The sequence below is a fragment of the Castanea sativa genome, chromosome 1, assembly GCF_040712315.1.
Source record: "Castanea sativa cultivar Marrone di Chiusa Pesio chromosome 1, ASM4071231v1".
NCBI classification, from domain to species: domain Eukaryota; kingdom Viridiplantae; phylum Streptophyta; class Magnoliopsida; order Fagales; family Fagaceae; genus Castanea; species Castanea sativa.
This window is the reverse complement of record NC_134013.1, coordinates 78501669-78527482: the sequence shown is the minus strand read 5'-3', so window position 1 is coordinate 78527482 and position 25814 is coordinate 78501669. Positions and strand designations below refer to the sequence as shown.

The 25814-nt window shown below is 36.5% G+C and overlaps 2 protein-coding genes across 4 annotated transcripts; one reads left to right on the top strand and one right to left on the bottom strand.

Annotated features, from left to right (window-relative positions):
• The first annotated feature begins 8082 nt into the window (after positions 1 to 8082).
• On the top strand, positions 8083 to 12666 carry LOC142613870 (putative galactinol--sucrose galactosyltransferase 6). 2 transcript variants are annotated; one of them, XM_075786388.1, is made up of 6 exons: positions 8083 to 8248; positions 8366 to 8425; positions 8516 to 9858; positions 10269 to 10478; positions 10643 to 10777; positions 11853 to 12666. In XM_075786388.1, exons 1-6 carry the CDS (start codon positions 8114 to 8116, stop codon positions 12466 to 12468), a joined length of 2499 nt encoding a protein of 832 aa, XP_075642503.1. In that variant the 5' UTR covers positions 8083 to 8113; the 3' UTR covers positions 12469 to 12666. The 2 variants fall into 2 exon arrangements, with proteins under 2 accessions (XP_075642503.1, XP_075642511.1); XM_075786396.1 differs by having other exon boundaries at positions 8152 to 8246; positions 8380 to 8425.
• Positions 12667 to 13479: 813 nt separating this feature from the next.
• Positions 13480 to 18391, bottom strand: LOC142613886 (uncharacterized). 2 transcript variants are annotated; one of them, XM_075786416.1, is made up of 8 exons: positions 18239 to 18391; positions 17948 to 18027; positions 17735 to 17861; positions 17303 to 17416; positions 16136 to 16334; positions 15978 to 16023; positions 14816 to 14891; positions 13480 to 14051 (listed from the first exon to the last, which is right to left on the bottom strand). In XM_075786416.1, exons 2-8 carry the CDS (start codon positions 18002 to 18004, stop codon positions 13801 to 13803), a joined length of 870 nt encoding a protein of 289 aa, XP_075642531.1. In that variant the 5' UTR covers positions 18005 to 18027; positions 18239 to 18391; the 3' UTR covers positions 13480 to 13800. The 2 variants fall into 2 exon arrangements, with proteins under 2 accessions (XP_075642531.1, XP_075642523.1); XM_075786408.1 differs by having other exon boundaries at positions 17948 to 18007; positions 18239 to 18354.
• Between the last annotated feature and the right edge of the window lie 7423 nt (positions 18392 to 25814).

Genomic DNA, 25814 nt, shown 5'->3' with positions numbered 1-25814 from the left:
CCAGGTATTGTCAAAAAAGCCATGAGGCATTGACTCCCATTCCTCTTGACGGCATACCCAGTTCGTCCCCTCTACAAAGAAATATCTGCCCTTCGACTTCCTATTGGAATCGGGCATGTCCGATAACAATTTTAACTCTTTTTCCCTTACTGCGAAATGATAAACCCCCTTTGACGAAGAGATATGCTGAGGACGGTAGCACCAAAAGAACTCGTCCAGAGTTAACTGACGATTCCCACCACTCAGATGATCCCATAGGATCTCGGCACCAATGAAGGTTCGCCAGGCGTTAGGGGCAATCTGGCTGACGGATATCCCCAGAAAATTAGCCAGCTGACGATGTAAGGCCGTCAGTGGTAGCCTCAATCCGGCAACGAACATGGCATCATACATGCGGACATCCGTGGTTCGTCCCGAATAACATCTCTCACCTTCCTCGGGTAGGTGAATTGGGATATCGTCTGGTATTTGGTAATGGGACCACAAACTTTTGAAAATATTTTCCAACATCGTCGGAAGGAATTTGTTGACAGACCATTCTGGGGGTAGGATGAAAGGACGATCATCACCAGAAGCTCCCGAGGTACTCTCTAAGGTTTCCTCATCACCGTCACTTCCACCCCCGTCACTGGTACTTCCTTTTTCTTCATCGATCCTCTGGTCTCCGTCACCTACCCTCTCCTTTCCACCGTCCTCGCTCAGCTCACTTTCTCTAGAACTCCCTACTTCCTCGTCAAAAGAAGGGGTTGATGTTTCCCTTTCTGATGACCAGGATAAGCCCTCCTCGGGTTCACGGCCTGATTGGTATACCTCGTCATAACCCGCTCCATCGCGGATCGACGATTGATCACTCGTCGTCTCCCTAGACATCTGACTACCTACAAACGACGGGTTTTATTCTAAGAACCTAGGCAGATGACTTCACTAAAAGGCAGTACTAGAAAAGTAAAAAGCAGAGTAAAGGGAACTTACGGGTGGAAGGACAATCTCAAGAAGTTAACGGCAGTTTGGTTGACGGAGTAAGAAAATCAGTGGTGACGTTCTCTTTCTCTCGAAATCAGCAAGGTGTGAAAAGTTGGAAACAAGAGGGAAAATGAAATATATATAGGCGAAAGGGGGCACAGAAGACGAAGCGACACGCTCGTCCAAGCACGGAGCCAATCATTCCAAGCCATGTGTCCCACCATTTAATGAAGATGGCGCGAATTACCACACGAGTGGTTTCCCAATAACGTCAACTCCATAACCCGTCAGCTGCAGCTGACGGGGTCATAGAGTAGGGGCAGTTGATGAGAATAATTGTATAAGTTACTAATACCTTAAGGTGGCTGACGGGAGTATCAAGACCGTCAGCTCTAATCACCAAACCATTCCCTTTTTACATCCGCGGCTCCGCCTCATATTTGACGGCGTTGGGCTGAAGGAAGAAAATCTGACTGAGTCAAAGTTGAAGGTCCTAAGCTGACGACCTTACCGGAGACACGTAGGCTGACGACCTTACCGGAGACATACGTAGGCTGACGACCTTAGGAAGTAAAAGCTGAAGGGGACAACCCAACCTTCATCCATAGCTTGTTTTGCCACCATGTACGTGCATATAAGGAAAGTTCTTGCGCTACACGTTTGACCTTAGTCAAGAAGATTCCTATAAGGAAAAGGGATCTAGATGATACGTAAAATCCATAAATTACTCTCCTAGAAGGAAAGTACTTCCTCACCAAGGCACTTATTTCGGATCCATGCTACTATATATACCCCAAAATCCTCATAAACCACGGTACACATAATTCACTTCAACTCTAGCACTTTAGGTTTGTAAAGAAGAAAAAAAGTTCTAACTTGACCTTCGGAGGGTTTTTGGCCGGCACCACACCGGCGCCCTTTGTTGGTCTTGTATGTTGTTGTGCAGGTGTTGTTTCGAGTAAAGTGAGGACCACGTGACAACTGGTGGATTTTAGCTCATCATCAACATGTATTCAATGTACAAATGTACCTGACAAAAGCTTCACTGATTTAAGAAAATGAAATGTTAAATAGTCCAATTTAAGCACCAAATACTAGGGAAAGAATAAAGATTTGAAGTGACAAATTTGGTGAAGTCCTTTGTTCTATATCTTGGATGTGCGGCTAAACTTGAAATTCATGTTTGCAATGCACAGTAAGAGCAACCACATCAGCTCTTTTAAAAATTTCGTCTATTTTACACAAAAAACCTACTTTTTCTATTTTACACTATCACTTTTACAAAATCCTCACATCAGTTCCTCTATTATACACGTTTATACGAATAAAATATTCATTATTGAATCAACACCTAGCCACCGTCAACGCTCAGAGTAGCGGAACTAGCCTCCATCAACAACCCACAAAACCACCACCATCAAGCCGGCCTCCATCATCAACCCACTGTCAAAATCTCAAAACCACTAATCAAAATCATTAAAACCCACTAATCAAAACCCACCAATCAAAATCCCAAACCCACTCATCAAAATCATCAAACCCACAAATCAAAATCATCAAAATCCACGAATCAAAATCACAAAACCACCAAACAAAGATTGAGCTACATCAACGATCAGGGCAGCGGCGATCAGAGAACGGCGAGGTGAAAGCAGCGGCGACGCGAGGCGAAACCATCAACGATCAGAGCAGCGGCGTGGCGAGGCGAAAGCAACGACGATCACAGCAGCGGCGACGCAAGGCGAAAGCAACGATCAGATCGTTGATGTAGCGACGATCAGATCGTTGATGTAGCGACAGTGATCGTTGATGTAGCGACATTGATCATTGATGTAGCGGCGATCGGCGTGAGCAGCGGTGGCACGACTGTGGCGAGACTTGAGAGAGCAACGGGTTCAGCAATCCGAGAGAAAAAGAGAGTGAGGTGGAGAGAGAAAAAAATTAATAAAATAACTTATACATGTGCTACAATACCCGTGTAAATTTACACGGGTACTGTAGCTCGTTTATGGTTTTGCATATTTTTGCCCATTTTTACACCCACTGATATGAGTGTTTTTTTGCATAAAATGTGTAAAAATTGTACTTTTTTCTATTTTAGATGATTTTAGCTAATCTGATGTGGTTGCTCTAACACACAGGTTGATTGATACAGGTCCTCACCCCTAAGGACCTGACTTTGATTTGATCGATATGTGATATCACCACTGATATGCATGGATCAATGTCTCCAATAATTCAAATATATGTCGATTTTAAAATCACACTGTTCTATAAAAATCTTTAGCACTTTGTTTAGTTACAGCTGAGGCGAGGGAAGAGGATGAAAAAGATAAAGAAGGGAAAAGAAAATCATTCTTTAGTTTTTTTTTTTGAGAATCTAAAATCATTTTTTAGTTGTGTTTTTTGACAGAATTTTTTAGTTGTGTTTGGATATAAGAAAGAAGGGAGAAAGAAGAATATAGAAACATTTCCTTTTATTTGGATTAAACTTTTTGGTACGTATATTATTATATTTATACCCTTTTATATTTGACATGTTTAAAATTTTTGGCTGGAAACCACATAAGGGTATATATGTAAATTTAGCCAGTGTTATTTTGAAATTGCCCACCAACCATTTGTCTTCTTCGGCTCTTTTGCTCTTCCGCTTAATTTGGATTTGTGGCCTATGAGAAACATTTTCTCTTCCATTCTCTTAAATTTCCTTTCCACCGTTGAAACCAAACAATGAAAATATCTTCCTTTTCTTTCTTTTCTTTTCCTTTCCACCAATCCAAACATAGTATAAAGGTTCGTATAACAGAAATCAATACTCATACACTGTCAAATACAGTAATACTGTACAGATGAGATGCTCTCTTGGGACCAAGAGTTCGCTTAAGAAAATTGCCATTTGCCAGATTCCCCATGTGGTGTTCTTTTTTTCTTTTTCTTTTTTTTTTTTGGCTAAGCAACAGGTGGTAGTGTAAAGACCTGGTAATGAGGCTGTTTTGTGCTTTGATTCTAAAATTCTCCACTATATATAATATATATACCATTTGCAAGACCCAAATACAAATGCTTTAAGAACCATTATTTAGGAAAAATCATACAAATGGTGGGACATACCAAAAAATGGACTTGCATACCAATCATTCACAGTGGTAGGCCCATTATCCTTCTGAATTTATTTTTCATCATCTTCTGTGGTCTCATCTTAATTAATTTCAGAAGATATTTTTTTAAATTGTTTTGCACAATCTAGCAAGTAACATAGTCGTGATCATTACGCGTATATATATATAAGAAATTCGATTCTTAAAAAGAAGTATAAGGGACTCAACGTTTTAAAGAAAGCGAAAATTACATTTAAAATCTAATGGTTTAAGGGAGCAATCAAATAAACCCTGGAATTAAAATTTTTTAAAAAATCTAAAGATTGTTTTTTTATTTATTAGAAAAGATGATGTGTTGAAGACAATGAGGCTTGTAGCTCACAGGTCAAAAACGTTAGAAATAAAGATGAGGCTTATAGCTCCCAAGCTAAAAACTATAGAAGTGAAGAAATTAAGAATAAAAGGCAAAACGACAAAGGAAAGAAATTGAGGAAAGAAGGATTAATGAAGCGGAGAGTTTTGATTTGTACTGACACACGAGTCACAGGTGCAGCAAAACTAAGAATTCTGTTATGGCTTACAGCTGTCACGTTGGAATTGGTTTGTTAGTTGATAATTAGTTATGGTGCTTGCTTCGCAGCTTGTACAGAGCTCAGCTCTATGATTGTATATAAGTAGAGTTAGTTGCTCATTTTATTTAGTTAGTTCATTTTGTAACATCCATTTTAGTGAATAAGAATTTCAGTTCTCCATCACTCTCTGTTATCTCTATTATTTTTCATGATGAGAAATAATTGTTAGTTTAACGTACTATTTGTAAGTTTAAAAGCTAGATAGTATATATATATATATATATACTATCTAGCTTTTAAAGTTACAAATAGTACGTTAAACTAACAATTATTTCTCATCATGAAATATATATATATGATAAAACTTATATATATTGTACTTTAAGTATTGTTTTTTAGGTTTCCTCTCTTAAGATTTTGTCATGTGTCAATTTAACTAAAAAATACATTTTTATCCTATGAGAAAAAAGTCATATGACAGAATTTTAAGATGAGAACCTAAAAAACAGCACATAAATACTGTACTTAAGTCTGCTCTCTCCCTCCAACACACACACACATATAAACACAGATGGGATTGATGGTGGGAAAAAAAATGTTGTTTTTCAAGATTTTATGCGACTACGTTAGAAGAAGCTAACAAAAGATATTTTTTAAAAATCATTTTATAAATATTGATATGAATAAAAATTTTAGTTTTTAGAAAACTCTATTGAAAGTGCATTGTAAATTTTCTACATCGTGGTATCATGAATAAAAATTTCATTGAATTTTGAATGTAAAAGTTGTATGATAAGTTTTAAATTTGAGAATTTGGAATAGTTTTAGATTAGTTGGAAAAATATTGAAAGTAGTTTAAAATTTGACATACACATCTCACAAGATTATAAATAAATTTAAAACGTGGTTGGTTCGTTTAAATCTTATGGGAGGACTTTTATATCAAGTTTTGAGAGCTCTTAATGGTTAGTATATGTAGAAGAAGTGAAGCTATTAACCCCCCATGTTGTTTAACAAGTAGAAAACTTCATATTTTGGATTGTTTGGGTAAAATAATGGGTTGCTTTTTGCATAAATTAGAAAGACAAGCTTTACCAAATGTGATTGATTGCTCTTCTCCAGCCAATTTAGCCTATTGGGAAGTCACCTTAAGTGGTAGCATGCAACCAAAATCAGCCAAGAAGTCAACTTCTTCTTAGGGACTAAAAATGGTTCAATTAAAGGTTTTAGTCACATATAGTTACATGACTCTATTTTAGGAATGACAACGGGTCAGGTTCGGGTCGGGTTTCTTTATGCCCGAACCCGACCCACGGGCCTGAACCTGTTACTCGAACCCGCCTCGTTTAATAAATGGGTTTTTTTTTTCAACCCCAAACCCGCCCCGCCAGGCCCTGCGGGCTCCACGGGCCCCGTCCAGTCTTGCCTAGCCCCAAACAACACAAACACAAACACAAACACAGATATCAAAAACACAAGTTTCAGATCTATGAATTTTCCTTTCAAAATCACAAACACAAACACAAATCCTAACACAAATACAAACACAGGTTTCATAAACACAAAAATTTCAGATTTTCCTTTTCAAAATCACAAACACAAATACATATCATAACACAAACATAAACACAGATTTTACAAACATAAACACAAATTTTTCAGATTTTCCCTTCCAAAATCACAATCACAAGCACAAATCAAAACACAAACACAAACACAAAAATTTCAGATTTTCCCTTTCAAAATCACAAACACAAACATAGAAACCCTAACACAAACACAAATTTCATATTTATGATTTTCCTTTTCAAAATCAAAAACACAAAAACAAATACAGAAATCACAACACAAACAAAGAAAAAAAAACAATGAGAGCTTGAGAGAGAGAGAGAGAGAGAGACAAAAACAGAGAGCGAGAGAGAGTTGCTGCTGAGATAGAGATTTGAGAGCTTGAGAGACAGACAGAGAGAGAGAGAGGGGGCGACTAGATGAAGAGGAAAAAAGAAATGAATTAGGTTAGGGTTTACAAATTACAATGATATATATATAAGGGGGGTTTTAGTAATTTCACAAGGTATTATCCGGGCCGGGTTTCGAATTTTTTTATAAAATCCGAACCCGGCCCGGACTCACTTTGGGGATTTTTTTTTTTAAAACCCTTATACCCGACCCTATTCTTTATTGGGCCGGGTAAAATCCGGCCCATTAGGGTCGGGCCAGGCCGGGCCGGGCCAGGTATCCGCGGATCAGATCTAAATTGCCATCCCTACTCTATTTGGGTGAAAACTTTAGACACGTGTGACATGACCTTCTCCATGTGTAATTGATCATGCAAGCATCCCCAGCCTATATAGCAATAACACTGTTATGAGCTTGTGCAAAAAGTCTGTACTCACCATCCAAACCGCACTCTCTCAAATCTCAAGCTTGGGCCAAGCAAAAAGGAATAAAATAAAATAAATGTATAAGGCTCGAGAATAAATTGGGCTTGGTATGTACTTAGCTTATGAAACTTCTTTGCAAAAATGACTATCAATAATTATCATAATAAGTATATGTACTACTATTATAATAAATATTTATTAATAATAGTTATTATAATAAGTATTTATAAAAAATAAAAGAGAGAAAACATTTTTAAAAAATAAAATTATATTTTATTAAATTTTTTTGTGCATTGAATTGTTGATTAGTTATTTAGTACTATATGGAATTTTTTTTTTTAGGAAGATATGGATATTGATTTGTTTAAACGTGATAGATTAGACGATTGTACACGTAGGCCATTACGTTAGATTTGAGCACTATTCACGAGATGCATGTGGCTTCACTCAATCAATTTCTTAAATGCAAGATATTTGTCATTGCCTGCCCCGTGTTCTAAGTTCCAAAATTTATGATTTTATTTATCCTAAGATAGTCAAAATTTTATACAATCTTAGCTGCCACGAAAATCATATTGTACTCATTCTCTTCTTAACTGAATTCATTGGAAAGCCAACACAACAAGTAAGAACAATCCACTGTGAAAACGCCACGTGGGAAATAAATTTAAAAAAACCACGCGTTTCCTAACTTATGAGGCGCGTGAAAGATTCTTCGGGTGTAGGTGTAACAGAGAAACGTCAAAAGCTGAATACGTGGACACAGATCAGCCCTTGTCAGTAGTGTACTAGGGCAATCATTCAACCCACAAACAGTACCGCACAGTCTCTGTGATCCCTTCAACCCTAAAAGACACGTGTACGATCAACAAAAATTAACGTTTATCGATAACTCTACGGAGAATTATGATAAGTTGTGTACTAATGTATACCAAGTGGATCTGACGTGGTAATCATATCCGCCGTCAACTTTAACTGTCAAAAACGTGTCGGATATATTTCGTACCGTTGGATAAGTTGATAACGCAAATCCACATCCCTCAAAATCAGGACGAGAAGGTCGAGAACCAGAAGAACTCAAAAAGTAAAAACAAAAATGGTGTCATATTTTAGTTACAGTGCTCGATCTCTAGCTATAAATACTAGTCTCTTAAATCCAACCACAGTGCATTCTTTGTCCTCGTATTCTCTTTTGTTTCCAAAGCCACTCAAACAACTCTCTAGTTCTGGTACTTTTCTATTTTCCTTTATTTTCGTTAATTCAGTCTGTTTGGTTCCCGAGAAATTGAAGGGAAATTTTCGTTGAATAGTTCAAAAAACTAACAAAGTTTGTTTTGTTTGTGCATGTTTTGGAATTCGCAGGTGTTGTTCTCATTCGAATCGAATATTTCCCGTATTTTCTTTTAAGGTATTTACTTACTAAACCCACATTAAAAAAAAAAAAAAAATTAGAGCTGAATTCAATGAATCTAAGACTTTTAATTCTTTGGAATTGCAGAGAAACGATCTAAGAGCACCGTGCAAAGAAGAAGAAGAAAAAATGACGATTAAGCCGGCGGTTAGGATCTCCGACAGGAAGATCCTAGTAAAAGACCGAACAATCCTAACAGGAGTACCGGACAATGTGATAGCAACGTCCGGTTCGGAGACCGGTCCTGTCGAGGGCGTGTTCGTTGGTGCGGTTTTCGACAAGGAAAACAGTAGGCACGTGGTGTCTCTAGGAACGCTACGTGACGTCCGGTTCTTGTCGTGCTTTAGGTTCAAGTTGTGGTGGATGGCCCAGAAGATGGGCGATAAAGGAAGAGACATTCCATTAGAGACTCAGTTCCTATTGGTCGAGACCAAAGATGGGTCCCACCTCGGCGAAAACGAGGAGAACCAGGTTGTCTACACGGTTTTCCTTCCTTTGATCGAAGGCTCGTTCCGTGCGGTTTTACAAGGCAATGATGGGGACGAGTTGGAGCTTTGTTTGGAGAGCGGTGACGTGGACACCAAAGCGTCGTCGTTTACGCACTCCTTGTTTATCAGCGCTGGGACTGATCCTTTTGCTACGATCACAGACGCGATCAGAGCCGTTAAATCGCATCTGAAGACTTTCCGTCAAAGGCACGAGAAAAAATTGCCTGGGATCGTTGATTATTTCGGTTGGTGCACCTGGGATGCGTTTTATCAGGAAGTGACTCAAGAAGGGGTTGAAGCTGGGCTTGAATCTTTGGCAGCTGGTGGGACCCCATCAAAATTTGTGATCATCGATGATGGGTGGCAATCGGTCGGTGAGGATTCAAAGGAGGAGAGTCAGAGCGAGATGAATCAGCAGCCGTTGCTTAGGTTGACTGGGATTAAGGAAAACTCGAAGTTTCAAAACAAGGATGATCCGACGGTGGGGATTAAGAGTATAGTGAATATAGCCAAAGAGAAACATGGGTTGAAGTATGTGTACGTGTGGCATGCGATTACTGGGTACTGGGGTGGGGTCCGCCCGGGTGTGAAGGAGATGGAGGAATATGGGTCGTTGATGAAGTATCCAGCGGCGTCAAAGGGAGTGATGGATAATGATCCCACGTGGAAGACAGATGTGATGGCGATACAAGGATTGGGCTTGGTGAACCCAAAGAGTGTGTACAAGTTTTACAACGAGTTGCATAGTTATTTGGCGTCTGCGGGTATAGATGGGGTTAAGGTGGACGTGCAGTGTATATTGGAGACACTTGGAGCTGGGCTTGGTGGTCGGGTCGAGCTGACCCGGCAGTATCATCAGGCTCTTGATGCTTCCGTGGCTAGGAATTTCCCTGATAATGGGATCATTGCTTGCATGAGTCACAACACTGATGCACTTTACTGGTAAGTTTTCATTGCTTTAAGTTCGGTATAGTTAGTAATATATAACATTTCATGTTATGTTTTTCAGTTTACAACAATGAAATTACTGTCTATTTTGGGTAACAGCTCTACTTAACTTTTTACTAAATTTTTTTTTCTATAAGTATCATATTACTAAAAATATTTTGTTAAAAATAGAACCATAGTAAAAGTTAAATAAAATAAATAAATTAGTAAGTAATTTACGTGAGACGCATAATTTAAATAGTAAGAAATATAAACAATAACCTAACTTATAAGAGATATTTTATGAAATAATTAAGCACTTGATGAAAATAATTCATATAATAAAAATAGAATTAAACATGAATGGTTAAAATGAAAATGATATAGTTTGATAAAGTGAGTGACAAATGATGTGATTGATGCAGCTCGAAACAAACGGCAGTGGTGAGAGCATCAGATGATTTTTTCCCGCGGGATCCGACATCACATACAATACACATAGCGGCAGTGTCATACAACAGTGTGTTTTTGGGGGAGTTTATGCAGCCTGATTGGGATATGTTTCACTCTCTTCACCCAGCTGCTGATTACCATGGATCAGCCAGGGCTATTAGTGGTGGCCCAATTTATGTTAGGTAAGTGAGTACTGACTACTGAGTAGCTATATTACAAATACTCATAAAGAGTCATTTATTATTCTCCAGTTTTATTTATCACTTTATTATATTATGCAACTCTTATTATAACGGATATATGTGTATTTGTGATTGTGATTGTGATTGTGTTTGTGGGGGTACAGTGATGCGCCAGGGAACCACAATTTTGAGCTACTAAAGAAGATGGTGTTGCCTGATGGTTCCATCCTTCGAGCCCGTTTGCCTGGTCGGCCCACTAGGGATTGTTTGTTCACTGACCCAGCCCGTGATGGTGTTAGGTATTCACCTTTTCCTCTCTCTCTCTCTCTCTCTCAATAATTGAATACCAGTTTGGAGTTGCTAAAGTAAAAGTAGAGTTAGAACTTGGCATATAGAATTTTAGAGTGTGTTAAATATATTATAATGATTTTAAAAAAATGATTAATTTACAAAGCATCCATACTAAATTGTATTGATTTTTCTTTGAGGTTACAAATATAGGCTCATTAACGGTATAAAAACTTAAAAAAAAAAGAAAAAAAAGTCCGAATTTGGTAAGAATGTGATGTAAAACCATGTTTTATACCATTTAATAAGATATTACCATATCAGCATTTTACTTAAAATTCAATATATCCTACCATACCTAATAACATCTCAATAAATTCTTAATTTGGTTGAATTTATATGTGGGTATTAGAATTGATTAGACGTGGTTGTGTTTATTCTTAAATATGTAATTATATGATGTGGCATGTTAAGATTGGAGAAGCATAATATGGTAAAAAAAAATGGTCTTCAATAAAAAAACAATTGTTCAGATTAATTTTCTACATTAGATTTTGTTTATGGCTGAGAAAGTGATATATATATATATATATATATATATATATATATATATATATATAAAAAGTTATTAACAACCCAAAATAAACATATTACAGATCTAGAGTAGATATTTGTTGGGACTTTCCATAGATACACAAAATACAAAGAGGTTGGACAAATCCAATATAGACAAAAGTTATCATTTAAAGTAATTCCCAAAACAGCTAAACCATCAACATACTTATTAGCTTCCCTAAACATGTGCTGCACTGAACCCTGCCAAGGCCTGGCTAGGATGCTCTTGCAATCAGTAATGAAAGCAGTTTTAAATTTTAAGGTTTAATTTATAACCTTTTAAACTGTATGCAATCTAGCTTTAAAAATTCAGAATCAATCCTAAAAAGACCACAGTTTCATTTTTTAAGTAGTTTATCAATCAAGTAAATACTTTGAGATACTTATACTTTACCCAGCTTATGATGATTTTTTGATTTCAAAAGAAGCATATATATAAATTCTAACAAAAGAAATCAAATGATGCATCAGCTTGTTGAAGATATGGAATATGAACAAGTACACTGGAGTCCTGGGTGTGTACAACTGCCAAGGTGCAGCCTGGAACAGCATTGAAAGAAAGAACACCTTCCACCAAACCAAATCAGACTCTCTCACTGGCTACATTCGAGGCCGTGACGTCCATCTCATAGCGGAGGCCGCCACTGAGACCAACTGGAACGGTGACTGTGCCATCTACTGTCACCGTTCGGGTGAGCTTGTAGTCCTTCCATACAATGCATCCATGCCAGTGTCACTCAAGGTCCTTGAGCATGACATTTTCACTGTCACACCCATCAAGGTTTTAGCACCCGGGTTTGGTTTTGCTCCCTTGGGACTCATCAACATGTTCAATGCTGGTGGAGCTATCGAAGGGTTGGAATATGAAGTGGAGAATAAGAGTTCAGAGTTGGTTGGTAAAGTTCATTTGGAGGTTAAAGGGTGTGGTAAATTTGGTGCATATTCAATGACCAGGCCGAAGAGGTGCATTGTGGATTCTAATGTGGTTGAGTTTGTGTGTGATTCGGAGTCTGGTTTGGTGACTTTGAGCTTGGATCAGTTGCCTGAGGAGGGTCAGAAGGTTCATTTTATTGAGTTTGAGTTATGAGCAATTCTTTGTATCAATTAGGTAAAGAGAGGTAGAGGAGGGTGAAATGCTGGGTGGGCTAGTTGGGATTATGATGAGAGAGGGATTTGCCATTGTGTCTGTTGTATTTTAACAGACCCATTATTGTATGTTGGGTTCATTAGTTAATGTAAGATTAGAGGGAAAGAAATCTAAATAAAGTTTCTTTCTTTTGCATAATACGTATCATGTCTGTACATTTTATTTTTCTTTAAAAAAATAAAAGAACACTAATCAAAATAGCAGTTTCAAACTGACCAGCACAACCAAAATTATATGAAGAAACATCAAGGCTCCAGACGATGATAATAGGAAGAATAGCTCTCTGTCCAGAGCCTCGCAGAGCAGCATTGACCACTTTTATCATAAAAGAGAACTTGCATTTGAATTCTCCTCAGAGCCGTGCACTTATTTGTAAGTTGACCATTATCAATTTTAATTGAGTCACCAAGTACCTACAAACAATCATCAAAAAAACTTAATCTTGTTTTATTTTTGTTATTTATATTTATTCAGATAACAAAAATAAGAAAAAGAACACAAATTTTAATACAACAGCCCAGCGGGATGGACAAAACCATTAACATATGATGAAGTCATTAATTACCACTGGGATGATCACAAATCAGATTACATGCATGTTCACTTTGCCCAAAATTTAACCCCATAAAAAAAGAAGTTCAATGGAATAAAATGGAGTCATGCTCAGGAGAGCTTGGTTTCCAATTGAAAAGCATGGCAGACACCGGGATCATCACATTCTTTGTGTCACATACAAAGCCATACTCTAATCCTGATATCAGTGAAGATAACAATGACTTCCAACATACTGTTTGTTAACTGGTGGGCTCAAACTCAATTAAATCATTTTGATCATTGGAGCTAGGAATTTCTTCTGTTAGCCCTCTACAATTTAACAACCAGCAACATGGCCTTCCATTCTCCTCCAAGTAATTAACAAAAACTCATGTCAATTGCAAGATTAACAGGAAATTTTGTAATAGGAAACCTTTTGAATGAATTAATTGAACGCATATTCTAAACAGGCCATCATTCATGATTTCACTCCTACACAATCGTTTGCTGTATTTACAAATCCACTGTACGTACTGATGGGGCATAATCAAATAAGAACCTAACTCAAGGATCCATTAGCATTCTTCCTTTCTGAAACAAAATTAGGAAGTGATGCTTTTGCGTGGAAGTGCAATAAGAATGGAATAAAAAATATCCAGAAACTCTCCCTGCCCCTGAACTTTGCTCAACTGTGGAGGAACCTATGCCTTCATGAAGCTGCCACAGGTGCCGTTGCCATTACATTTGTAATAATAGTTGTTCCAGTTCTTGATCAAAGTCGTCATCATCTTGCTGTTGTTGCTCTTCTTGTTGTAGCTGCAACAGCGGCTGTTGTTCTCCATGAGGTTGCTGGCTGAATCCTGTTTGTCGATAAAAGATATCTTTTTGGACATTCCAGTCATCAGATATCTTCTCTACTGTATCTCCAATTAATTTCTTATCTTCTGATATGTGCTTTATGTCTTGGGTATCCACCACCTTGCTGGCCTCTTTAACAAGAAATCAAGATGAGAGGCATAAATAAAAAATTGAATTACCATAATTAAACTTCTTAAGGGACAGAAGGACAAAACTGTCTGTAACAACGGAGACAGTAGAAAAAATTTGCATTAAGTGGCACTACAAACAGTGCATGGTAATATCAGTTTTTTGTTTTTTTCTTTTTTTGAGAGGGGGGGGGGGGGTTACAAATAATATTGCATGTAATCTTGAGAGAAGAATTAACAGTGAAACTAGTTTAAAAAAACAAAATATAAATGTGAATGTTGTCATTCTAAAAGAGTAGAGAAAATGTGGGTATTAGGAATTTCATAAATAATTTGGAGATTATTCAATTTTCACAATTCTTTTTAATAAGTATTTGGTATTGACAATGAACATGACATTTGTCAAGGATATGGATTTTAAGAGACATAAATTAAAAACAAAACATCTATGTAACATCATTGAAAATCATATTGGCCATTCAAACCTAAAAGTATCTAGACAAGTCATACCAGATGTCCTCACTGAATGCCTAAGACTAGTTGATAACATTTTTTAGGTTGCACTGTGTGAAGGAAATTAGAGTGAAAAATAATAGCTTACAAAAGTTCATCTGAATATCTTCAGGGTTGATGCACCATCCTAGCTTTCTAGAATGCTAAAGATAGCACCACTAAATATCATGATACCACTTGGAAACATATAAGTTGCTCCCATATTTCTCTACTAATTCTGTTGCCACTGAATTAGGTAAGGAAAAATAAAGTACCTTCAATGGCCAATTTCTTTGACTCTGCATATTCGTTTGACATTTTCTGTAGCACATTCAAGTCAACTTCCGTACCCTGGTATTTGGGGGGGGGGGGGGGGGGGGGCGAACGATGTTAGATGCAGTATAAGCAAAACAAAGTTAATTTGCAGAGAAGTATAAAACGAAATCCACAGGAACACAGTAACCAGTATGACAATGAAGGATCACCTAATCAACAAACTGATAAGTTGCTAAAAAGTATAACAGGCAAAACCAACTGACTGTCAATCTACACACACCTTTTTCAAAAACCTCTGGGTGAATTGTAGTTTTAACTGACAGAGGTGTGTTCATAAGAGGACATTCACCCCAGAAGAAAATTCATTTTTAAGTTAAAAGTACTACTTTCAAAGTACAGAACAATTTTCAACAATGCAATTTGAAGTTAGCAAACAACCAGATAACTGGTCAGTCCTCATTCAACTTTGGATCCGCCACCAACATCAATCAATGAAGTCGAATAAGCACTCCCAAAGAAAAATTCATTCAAATTTTACATATTCTTCTGAAGGTTATTACAACATTTGCAGCTTGTGTTTGGTCTGGAGCCACCTAAGTTGGGTTAAAACTCACTTTGCCTTTCCCTAATTACATTTACAATTGGATTGGTTTAGGTTAGATGATCTACAGCAGTCATCGGTGCTTTCCATTGATAGGTAAACACTCGACTCATGCACTGCAAAATATTGAACCCATGAACTTAACTTCCATCCTTCTAATAGGGAAGAAGATGACATCAGTACAAGGAGTATTGGCAACAGTCATCACTCATCAATGCTCAGTATGCGCTAAACCAATTGGTGACATCCTACTATAGTTTACATATAGCAATTTCGGAAGAATTTCAAAATTCTTTGATTTATCACGTAGTTGATATATTTATACGGATGCAACCATTCAAAAGTGGTAGATTTCTTGTTGAATAAGTTCAAAAGTTGCAGAATTCTGAACTACTCTCAGCTCCTTAGAGTGAGACACTATAATCTGAAAGAAAAATAATGTATTTTTCACCAATTATGTCATTATAATGAAATCCAAAAAGTTGATATCCCTGATCATGCGTCTGCTCAAGGAGTGTAAAGATATATAAATGCATCTCATAAAGCACCATGATATTTACCAAGTCCATGCGGAGAAAGTGCTCTATCCGAGTATTAGCAAATAACCTGTTAGTCAAAAGGAAAGCAGGAAGCAATAATATGTTCAGATGATGTGAAATCACATGTAATATGTTTAATAAAAAAAAACATAAAATAAAGATAATATGTTGCAACATACTTATCATATGCAACTTGAATGCGGGCATTCTGTAATTCTGTGAGTTGATTTACTGTCTCTGTAACAGAGCCTTCATTCATCTCCACAGACCCAAAGAGGAACATTTTTTTCTCAAGCATCCTTTTGACCAAAGCAGATACCACATTTATACCTTTTTCTTTTGCATCAACAACAAGGTTTGTAAGTTTCTTCAGCTCTCCTGTCAAATGGGAATGAAGTAAGCTGAGAGAGAGAGAGAGAGAGAGAGAGAGAGGACATCCTAGGTTTTGGTTAAACAAAGCATATAATAACTTTCATTAGAGTCCATGCATGAGTCAAAGATAAACCAGCCACCAAGCTGGCAGAGCTGAAAGGAATAGTACCAGAGAATAATATTTATCGGTGCCTTACCAACTAACAATCACAACCAACTCTTTCCATAACAATTTTAGGAAAGTAAAACAGAGAAGATGTTTGCGTTGTTCTTTTTCTCACATCAACAATGGTTTCACAGTTTTAAGAATAATAAAGTGGCAGCTGACATGTATGAAAGATTTTTTTTTTTAAAGGGAAGAAGAAGAAGAAGGTAAAATTGACCTCCAGTCAGGAAAATTAATGGTTAATAGCAATACATGTTATTTCAATCATTCATGACTGCAAGTAGGAGTTTGCCATCCACAACAGTAACATACGCTCTGCCCCAACTACAAATGGATTTGACTTCTGAACCTACTCCTATAAGGCACTTCATGAAGCCATCAATTATCATACTTAGCATCACTTTGAAGATAAATACCATGGCCTGGAATTGCTAGATTAGGCAACATGCAGAACATTAAGCTTTAGGAAGTTCAACAAAAAAACAACAAAACAGAAGAATCCATCAATGCACTACAAGAGAAACCACAATTACACCTTTTATTGAATGCAAATCTACATCAATAGGATATATGGACATGATAATAGAAAAGATCATCAGAATTTGAGCATGGGAAAAATCAAAGAAAAGCCTAAGAAAAGATGGTTTATAATATTAGTTTACTTATGTCACAATAATATAGACAAACACTACAAACTTAAACTGCAGGCATAAGGTAGGTAGTTTGAAAGGTTTAAATTCATACAATGAGTGCAGTGCGGTAAAAGCATTGAACGCGCTTTAGTACCAACTTTAGTGTACAATCATACCAAGGGATAGATATATTCTGAAAGAAGGTTTGAAAGGCTGAGTCTCATAGAGGCAGTAAAGGCAATAGAGCCCACCCAATCTACGTGATAAAGAAGCATTACCTACAATGTAACCTGCACAGGAATACTCAAGAGTTACCATACCATGGCAAAACAACAAAGATAACAGAGACAAGAAAGTTCCACACACATCCAATGAGTTTTCTATCCATGACTTTGGTAGATTGAGGAAGTGCCATTTGAGCTAATATTCAGCGAAACTTAATGTGACACAAAATTTATGCAGTGTGGACATGACAACCTCTGAATCAAAAAGGTTTCATATAACATTCAATGAATTCTCATTCCATTGTTTTCGTAATGCAATAAGAGATGCAATTAGATGGATTAAACACAATTAATAACTAAATTGAATAATGTAAAAGAGCATACCAATTGAATGGGCATACAAAGATTGCATAAAGAAGGCCAAGTTGGAAGAAGGACTAGCCTCATATATGTAGGAGAACTTTCTAGAAAGCCAAACTCTCTTCATATCAGCCAAAGCTGTTGATTCACCCTGTTAAAAAAATCCACAAGGATTAAAATATAAAAACGAATTAATAATTTAAATTAAGAAGAATGGTATTAATTAGAAAATGGTACCTCAGCAAACTCGCCTATAAGCTCATCAATGTCCAGCTTGAACGGAGAGAGATCCATTTGCTTACGAAAAAAAAAAAAAAACTGCAGAAATTTGAAATCAGAAGGTAAAAATCAAACTAAAAAAAGAAAAAGAAAGTAAAACATGGTATTGAAACTGAATATTCAAAATTGAAAATTTTCTCAAGCATTCATATGATAAAGATTACCAGTAATGATAGTCGAGAAAGTTTCAAAACTAGTTAAAGGGTTTGCAAATTCATGAGAAAAAAGTAGGAGAGAGGAGGAGATTACCGTGGAAGTGATGGGCACTTATGGTTGGATGGGATTTCTTTCCTTGCAGAGAGAGAAAGCGACAGAGCTTCTGAGAGAGAAATCGGAGAAGAAAGAAGATGGAGTTTGTTTGGGGTTTGTTTTTGTTTTTCAAGGATCGGATGATGTTAACGTTGTTTGCCGAACTCTATTGATGAATTGAGAAGACAGGTGACACGTAAGCAAGCAGTGGCAAGCAACAAAACTAGCCCATGAACTGAACTGGCCCAACATGCAAAAAGATAGAGAAGTGAAAACATGGGTCGGAACCAATCCAGACATAGGAGCTGATTTTCTTTGAGATTTTGTATGGTTCTTTCTTGCTTTGAATGATAATTCGGTTTCAAAAACATTAGACAGGTGACTGATTTTTAAAATGGGTAGTTTAGGAACACTACCTAGATTATTTTATTTTATTTAAGAAATACATAAGGAATTGTATTTTTTTATAGAAACAAACACACACTTACAAGGGAGAGGGAGAGGGAGAGGGAGAGGGAAATTGGTGTTTTTGTGTTTTTTCTAATATTAATATAAGGTAATATATCTAAATTTTATCATTTTAATTTTTTATTATCATAGAAGTAATTGATTAATAGGGTGATTGCATTACATCAAAGTTGTCAAGTGCAACAAAAAAAAGGCGTAAATGCGTGTTATTTTAGTTGTCAAGTCTCTACATTTTGGCCCTATTTCTATTTTGGTCCCTACATTTTCATTTCACCACTTTTAGTCCCCAAACCAATTAACGCGTGTTATTTTAGTCATTTCCGTCAGTCAACAGACAGAAATAGCTGAGGTGGCAAACGGAAGGATTAAAATATTATTAAAAATTTACTGTAGCATGCCACATCATATAAAATAATTTAAAAAATCTATAATTCTTAAGTTTTTAACAGATTTAAAATTAAAAAAAAAATTAAAATCCAAAAATATATTAACTATGTTCATCTTCAACAAAAAACATTAAAAAACACAAACCCAGATTTTAAACATAAGAATACATGCCCAGATTTTCTTGCCCTTTCTTGTCAACCAAACACACACAAATCGATCTCCAGCAAGAACACAAATACAAACCTAGCAGCAGATCTTCTCAGATTTTCTCAAGCCACAAAACCCAGATATACAATATCTCAACTCAAACCCAGATTTTCTCATCTTTCAACCAACAACAAAACCTCCAGCAAATTAAATTCATAAACCCAGAAACCAAATTCACAAACCTAGAAAATTCAGCATAAAAACACCATCAAAGTCCATTCAATCTCCCTACTCTTTCGTCTCCATAGTCTCTCTCGCACCCAAATCTCTCACAGACAAAAACACAAACACCTAAACTACAAAAAAATCTCACAATGGAAAAACCCACAACAAGCTCAACGTGTCAACAAGTCCCAAATCTTCTTTCCTCTTTCGTCGACATTTTCGTCGATTTCTCTGTCAGTGGCGGCCTCTTCTTACCAAATTACCAAAACACCCCTGACTCTAATACCCTAGTTACCTGTAAGTCACCAAAATGACGAGATACCCTTGGAAAGTTCAAAACTCAGTATCCTTCTCCGCTGGGTCAACTCGTCGCGATCGGCAATCTCCACGGCCATTTGGAGAAGTCGAAGCAAGTGTTACGGCTCACTAAGTTGATAAACGACTCCAGCGACTAGACCGGCGGGTCAATGATCGTGGTTCAAGTCGACGATGTACTCGATCGCGGTGGCGATGAGATTAAAATACTCTATTTTCTCGAGAGACTTCAATGGCAAGCGGTGAAAGCCGGCGGCGAAGTCATCACCACGAACTGTAACCACGAGCCTTGAACCTGGAAAGAGACTTCCGGTACATGTCGGAATCGGGTTATGAAGAGTTTAGGGTTTGGGCGCACAACAACATGATGCGCCGAGAGCCATTGAAATCCGCTGTCAACATCCAACCCAAATGGAACATGCTTGACCAGATTCCCTTCTGCACCTTCTGTTCTTGTTCTTACGTTTCTAATGTGTTCTTATTTTTAAAAAAATTTTAACTCATATTTTTTCTTTTGTTAAACTTGAAAAATAAATATTTTAAATTATAATCTGATGTGGCAAGCTACAGTAATCTGATGTGGCATGCTATAGTAAATTTTTAATAATATTTTAATCCTTCCGTTTGCCACCTCAACTATTTCCGTCTGTTGATTGACGGAAAGGACTAAAATAACACGCGTTAATTAGTTTGGGGACTAAAAGTGGTGAAATGAAAATTTAGGAACCAAAATAGAAATAGAGCCAAAATGTAGGAACTAAAAGTGCATTTACGCCCACAAAAAAAAAAAAAAAAAAAAAAAACCACCCACAGGTGATGTTTAGTGGATTACAACATCTTCTACTTGTCTACGAGCTTTAAAGCTTCCCTATAATTATGCTCCATTCTAAATTCTTGAAAAGTTCGGAGAATAGTTATGCATTTCAAACAATACTTTGTACAGTTTAGAATCTTGTGCATATGCACTGACATAGTACACACATATCATATATATATACTTATATATAAGTTTCTACCTAATAAATGATGAAATATTCATCGTATTATGTAAGAAGTTAATAAATTTGAATTATATTTAGGAACACAAACAAATGGCATCGGAAAGCAAAATTCTTCTAACTCACTTTTCTTCTAATTTTAGATATAAAACTAGATCTATGATTGAGATTTTTATGATTAATTTATACTGGGCTCTTTGTAATTTGTGTTAAATTAACTCATTTAGCACAAAAATTTTAAAAACTAAATGGGAGCGCATTACACAAAGTTAGGTTTCAATAATAATAAACATTTTTTTTCGGTAGTGTGTTGTACAATATAAACTATATCTTGCGTCTAAGTTGGAGGAGCGACTAGCTTGATACCACTAGGAGGATGTAACAAGACAAACATGTTTCTGGTGAAGCTACATTGTGAGCATTGTGGCTCAGACATTGGACTTCGCAAACTTTGGAGAAATAGTAAACAAGAGGAAGCACGATCGCAGTGAACACTTCATATAAGTATCCAGGTGTGTTGTTCAATGGCTCTATCTATATCATATCCATCTGCAAATTTTGTTTTGTTTGTATGGGTTTATTGGTGGTAGATTCAGTATGTAGCTGTTAAGTTTGTTGTTTTGTTAGGTAGAACTATTATTTGGGTTGCTTGGTTCTGACCTTGCAAGCTTAAGTTGTTTATTCGTTTTAGTGTCTTTGAAATAAAGTTCTTTATTCATCCATATAAGTATATAAAAGTCAAAATCTTGAATTTGCTAAATAGTTGTCCAAAGAAGAACGATGATAAAAGTCATGCTAATTGAGGGCTCTAACGTGCATCCATTTAATGAGATTGGATTTGAGTTTAAAGAGGTAGCATTTGATCTAAAACTTCCAACTCATGTTATTTGATTTAGGCTATCTTAATTAAAAATGACAATGGATTCCCTTAGTGGTGGCTCTCTCCATAGATTGGATTCCCTCAATTCCATCCTTCACCCTAACTCATATAACCTTGCTGCCAGACCAAAAATTAGTATTTGAACTAATTGTTCCTGAAACTAGACAGTGGAACCGAGCTCTTCTCCACAACCTCTTTGACCATGAAATAGCCCCTTCCATTCAACAAATCAACATTCCCTTCACTCTAATTGCAGATTCCATTATTTGGGCAAAATGTCCAGGTGGGAAATTTTTTGTCAAGTCGGCTTACCTTGTTGACCAAAATACTAGATTCTCAAATTCTGGTCCCTTTACCGTTGTTGAATGGAAGAAATTATGGGTTCAATGAAAGACTTAAATACTACATTTGGAAAATTGCGTGGGATGTTCTCCACACTAGAGAATTCCTAGCTTGAAGAATTGCTGGGTTGGATTCATTTTGTCCCTGGTGTCACCATCCTCAAGAATTGGTAGTCCATGTTTTGTTTGAGTGCCTTTTACCATTATTGTATGGAGGCACACAAGTATCCCATCAATCTATCTTCCATCCCACCAAAGTTAGCATTTGAATGGGTTAAGTCCATCCTAAATTCTAGAAGTCTCCTTGTTCTCTACCCATCAATTAGCCCATCTTTCTCCTTATTTGCTGCAATAACGTGTGACCGAATCTGGTGGAGCAGAAACAAACTGATTTTCGAAGACCTTTCAAACCCTCCTAATCGGCTTGCTACTAATACCAATAGATCCTTCAAATCCCACTCTGAAGCATGGCTGTCCATATCCCCACCCCTGCCTCTCAATGGTGCCCCTACTAACAGGTTGGATCAAATTCAATTTTGATGCTGCCATTAGACCAAATGCAACATTCATGTCTATTGTTGGCCATGATCCTATTGGTACTATTGTAAAGAAGTTGATGGATCGGTTCTCCCATTGTTGTCTCTGCCTTTTTTCGGGCCTGAGCCTCCCCTTCCTTTATATTAATATATTATTTTACTTATCAAAAAAATTAAAAATAAAAATGACAATAATCTTTCATTTTTCATGAATATGGTGTTGAGTCTATTCCTTTTAACTTTTAGCCTAGAGTATGTCTTAGATTTCATAATTCTAGGCAAATTGAAGGTTGGCATATTGTTTAAAACTTGTGGGAAATAGTAAAGTTTTTGAACGTTATGCAGTGTCACTTATTATTAGTTTCCTCTAATATTTCAACAATTTTTGTCAATAGTCTTGTAGCTCAACTGATTAGAAACTTTAGTGTTTCCACATAAATAAGCATGTTATATTGATTTAATCATTCTATATGTGCTTACAAACTTAAAATTTCATGATATAGTGATTGATGTATATACACATGTTTCATGCCTATTAAAAAATGCAAAAAATATTGGTTTGATAAAATAAAAATGTAAATATCTTTCAATTATTTTTTTACATTCTTGATTGTGCTATTTTTTTCTTCTTCTTTTGCTGGACTTTCTTTCAGTTGTTGTTAAAACAACAAAATTTAATAAAAAATACCATATTTTAAATCAGTTGTTACTTATATAAATTTTAGAAAAATGACATCAAATTTTCATTATACTTAAATAATCAATGCATCACTTAAAATGATTAATATAACAAAATAAATGTATATATCATATTTTTTATTTTTTTTATAATTATATTTTTGGAATCAAATCAGTTTGGCAATTTTATTAACTTGCTGGTAAATCAGCCAAAACAAAAGGAAATATATCAGACAGAACACTTTCCATCCAAACTACAATTTTTATATTTGGATCTTCTCACCATTTTGGCTTTATATATAGAGGCAAAATAAGCACTATTTGCATAGTGGGGCAGGGTGAATCAACCCTTGTGGGGAGCAGTAGGAATCATTACTATTTGCATAGTAGCAAGAATCAGCTTTTACTATTCATTTGTCATCTAAAAGTAGTCGAAAGTAAAAAAGCAACTTGACATTATTTGCATAGTGTAGAGCATTAGGAAAGTTCATTTCACATAGACCAAACTTTTTCTATTCATTTCACATCTATCAAAAGTAGCTGAAAGTAGTTTTTCTAACAAGTCTTTCATCAGCAATGGTTTTAGCAATTTTGTCAGCTTATGCCAACATAATTAGCCATTAGCTATATTAGGGGTGGAAACAAGATCATAGAAATCTAACCCTAAAAAAAAGTCTATTAGGATTTAGAAATCTAGATCAAAGCTATATTAGCAATAAGGTTAACAGTAATGCCCATATACAGCTTCTCAATCCCTATCTAGATGAAATGCCAATAGCTCTAGAGAATCCCTAAGTTCATGGTTAACAATATAACCTCCCCAGGTGTTAGGAGCTTTACTTGTTGCTAATGATGGCATGAGGAATGATGGTGCTTGGACAACATTAGGCTAATCACATGGCTTTATGTTTTCTTAACACATTGATGGTTTCTCATGCTAGATTAGTAATGCTCCTAATGGCTCTTTAAAGGGGACATGTCCAGCTTCCCTATTCGAGTTGGATTGATGAGTAGTGTGAGGGGGCAGTATGTGGAGACTCATTGCTCCATATGATGCCCCAAGGCCATGGTAGAATAGGGCCATGGTGGGCAAAGTTGGTTTTAAGATGGGTGGCATCAGGTGATGTCAACCCTTGAGTGATGTGCATGACATTGGTGGCTTGATGGCTAGTGGCTTGTGTGCGGGCTTGGTGGCTTGCGTGAAAGGTTGGACTAGGTTACCATGATGATGTGTAATCAGATGTTGTGTGCAAGGCATGGGCTAGTGGGTGCTAACCTAGTGCATGGACAGATGCTAGCAGGTTGATGGCAATTACCTTGTGTGTGTGTTGCTACATGTGGGCATGTTGTGTGGGCTATGTTGATTGATGGGGGATGGCTTAGGCATGGACCAAGCATCCCAAAACATTTATTTAGATGTTGTGTGGGCTGATGAGTGGTGGGAAAAAGCCTTATGATCTGTTGAGACATGGGTTGTGTATGTGCTGATGTGCAAACGTAGTTACCAAGCAGTTATCAAGACAATTTCTGGTTTTCCTAATATTTAAACCTGCTGTGTAGGGGCTAAAAACATGGATAAGGAACCAAGACAACAGCAGTTCAAGGTGTTCTAAGTTAGACCACAAGTGACAGATTGTCCAAGATTCAGATAGTTACTAGGCAGTAACTTCCATAGCAGTTATTTTTGTGTATATGATCCTAATGCTGTTGGGGGTGTCAACAACAGATTAGATAATTGCCTTAGAGAGAATTCTGTGTATTTCTCCAAGCTTGTAAGGGTTTCCTTTGTACTTGAGATTAAGTAATAAATGTTGGAGGTGAGTACTTTGTAAACATAATGTGTGTTGTATAAGTGTGTGTTCCTAATAATCTGTTCTAGAGGTTCCTACAGTGTATGTGTGTGGTGTTGGCTGAGACTAAGTCAGGGACTTAGAGTCATCACAAGCAGAAAATTTGAGAGAAAAATTGACCATGTGACACCAAGTTAGGATTTGTAACCAAAATTCAATGCTCTCATGAAATGGCCTCAAGTTAGTAGCCTGATCATGTGAGTTACCAAGGAGTAATTATATATTTATATACCTTATCATTGTTGGTCCAAGAATATCAATCATTTACATGACAAGTAAATTATTTTACCTCCAGTATTTTTTTAACTTGACATATTCTTTTATTTTAAATATACAATAGTAAATGGTAGTAGTTTTTAATCTCCACATTTTATTTAGTTAGTGGATAATGTGACAATTTCTCATTAAAACAAAATGAGATTTTAGTTAAAAAAGTACTGGAGATAAGCCAAACCCGAGTATACAAATGTAATAAGTGATTCTTCAACTAGCTTCACTTAGGTTATTAAATTCGAAGTTTAGCACTACAGCTATCATTCAGAAGGAAAAAACAGCTCAATGTCATTTATTTCCCAAAAAGAAAAAGAAAAAAGAAGTAAATAGCTCATTGTGAATAACGCTTGCTTGTCTAGGCCTAAGTTCTAACCAGAGGAAGCTTAGGCTAGCTACCACTGGTTACCGACAATGCACTCCCAAACAGCAGCCAGAGATGAATGTACAGAAAGACAATCAAATTCGAAACTGAATCCTA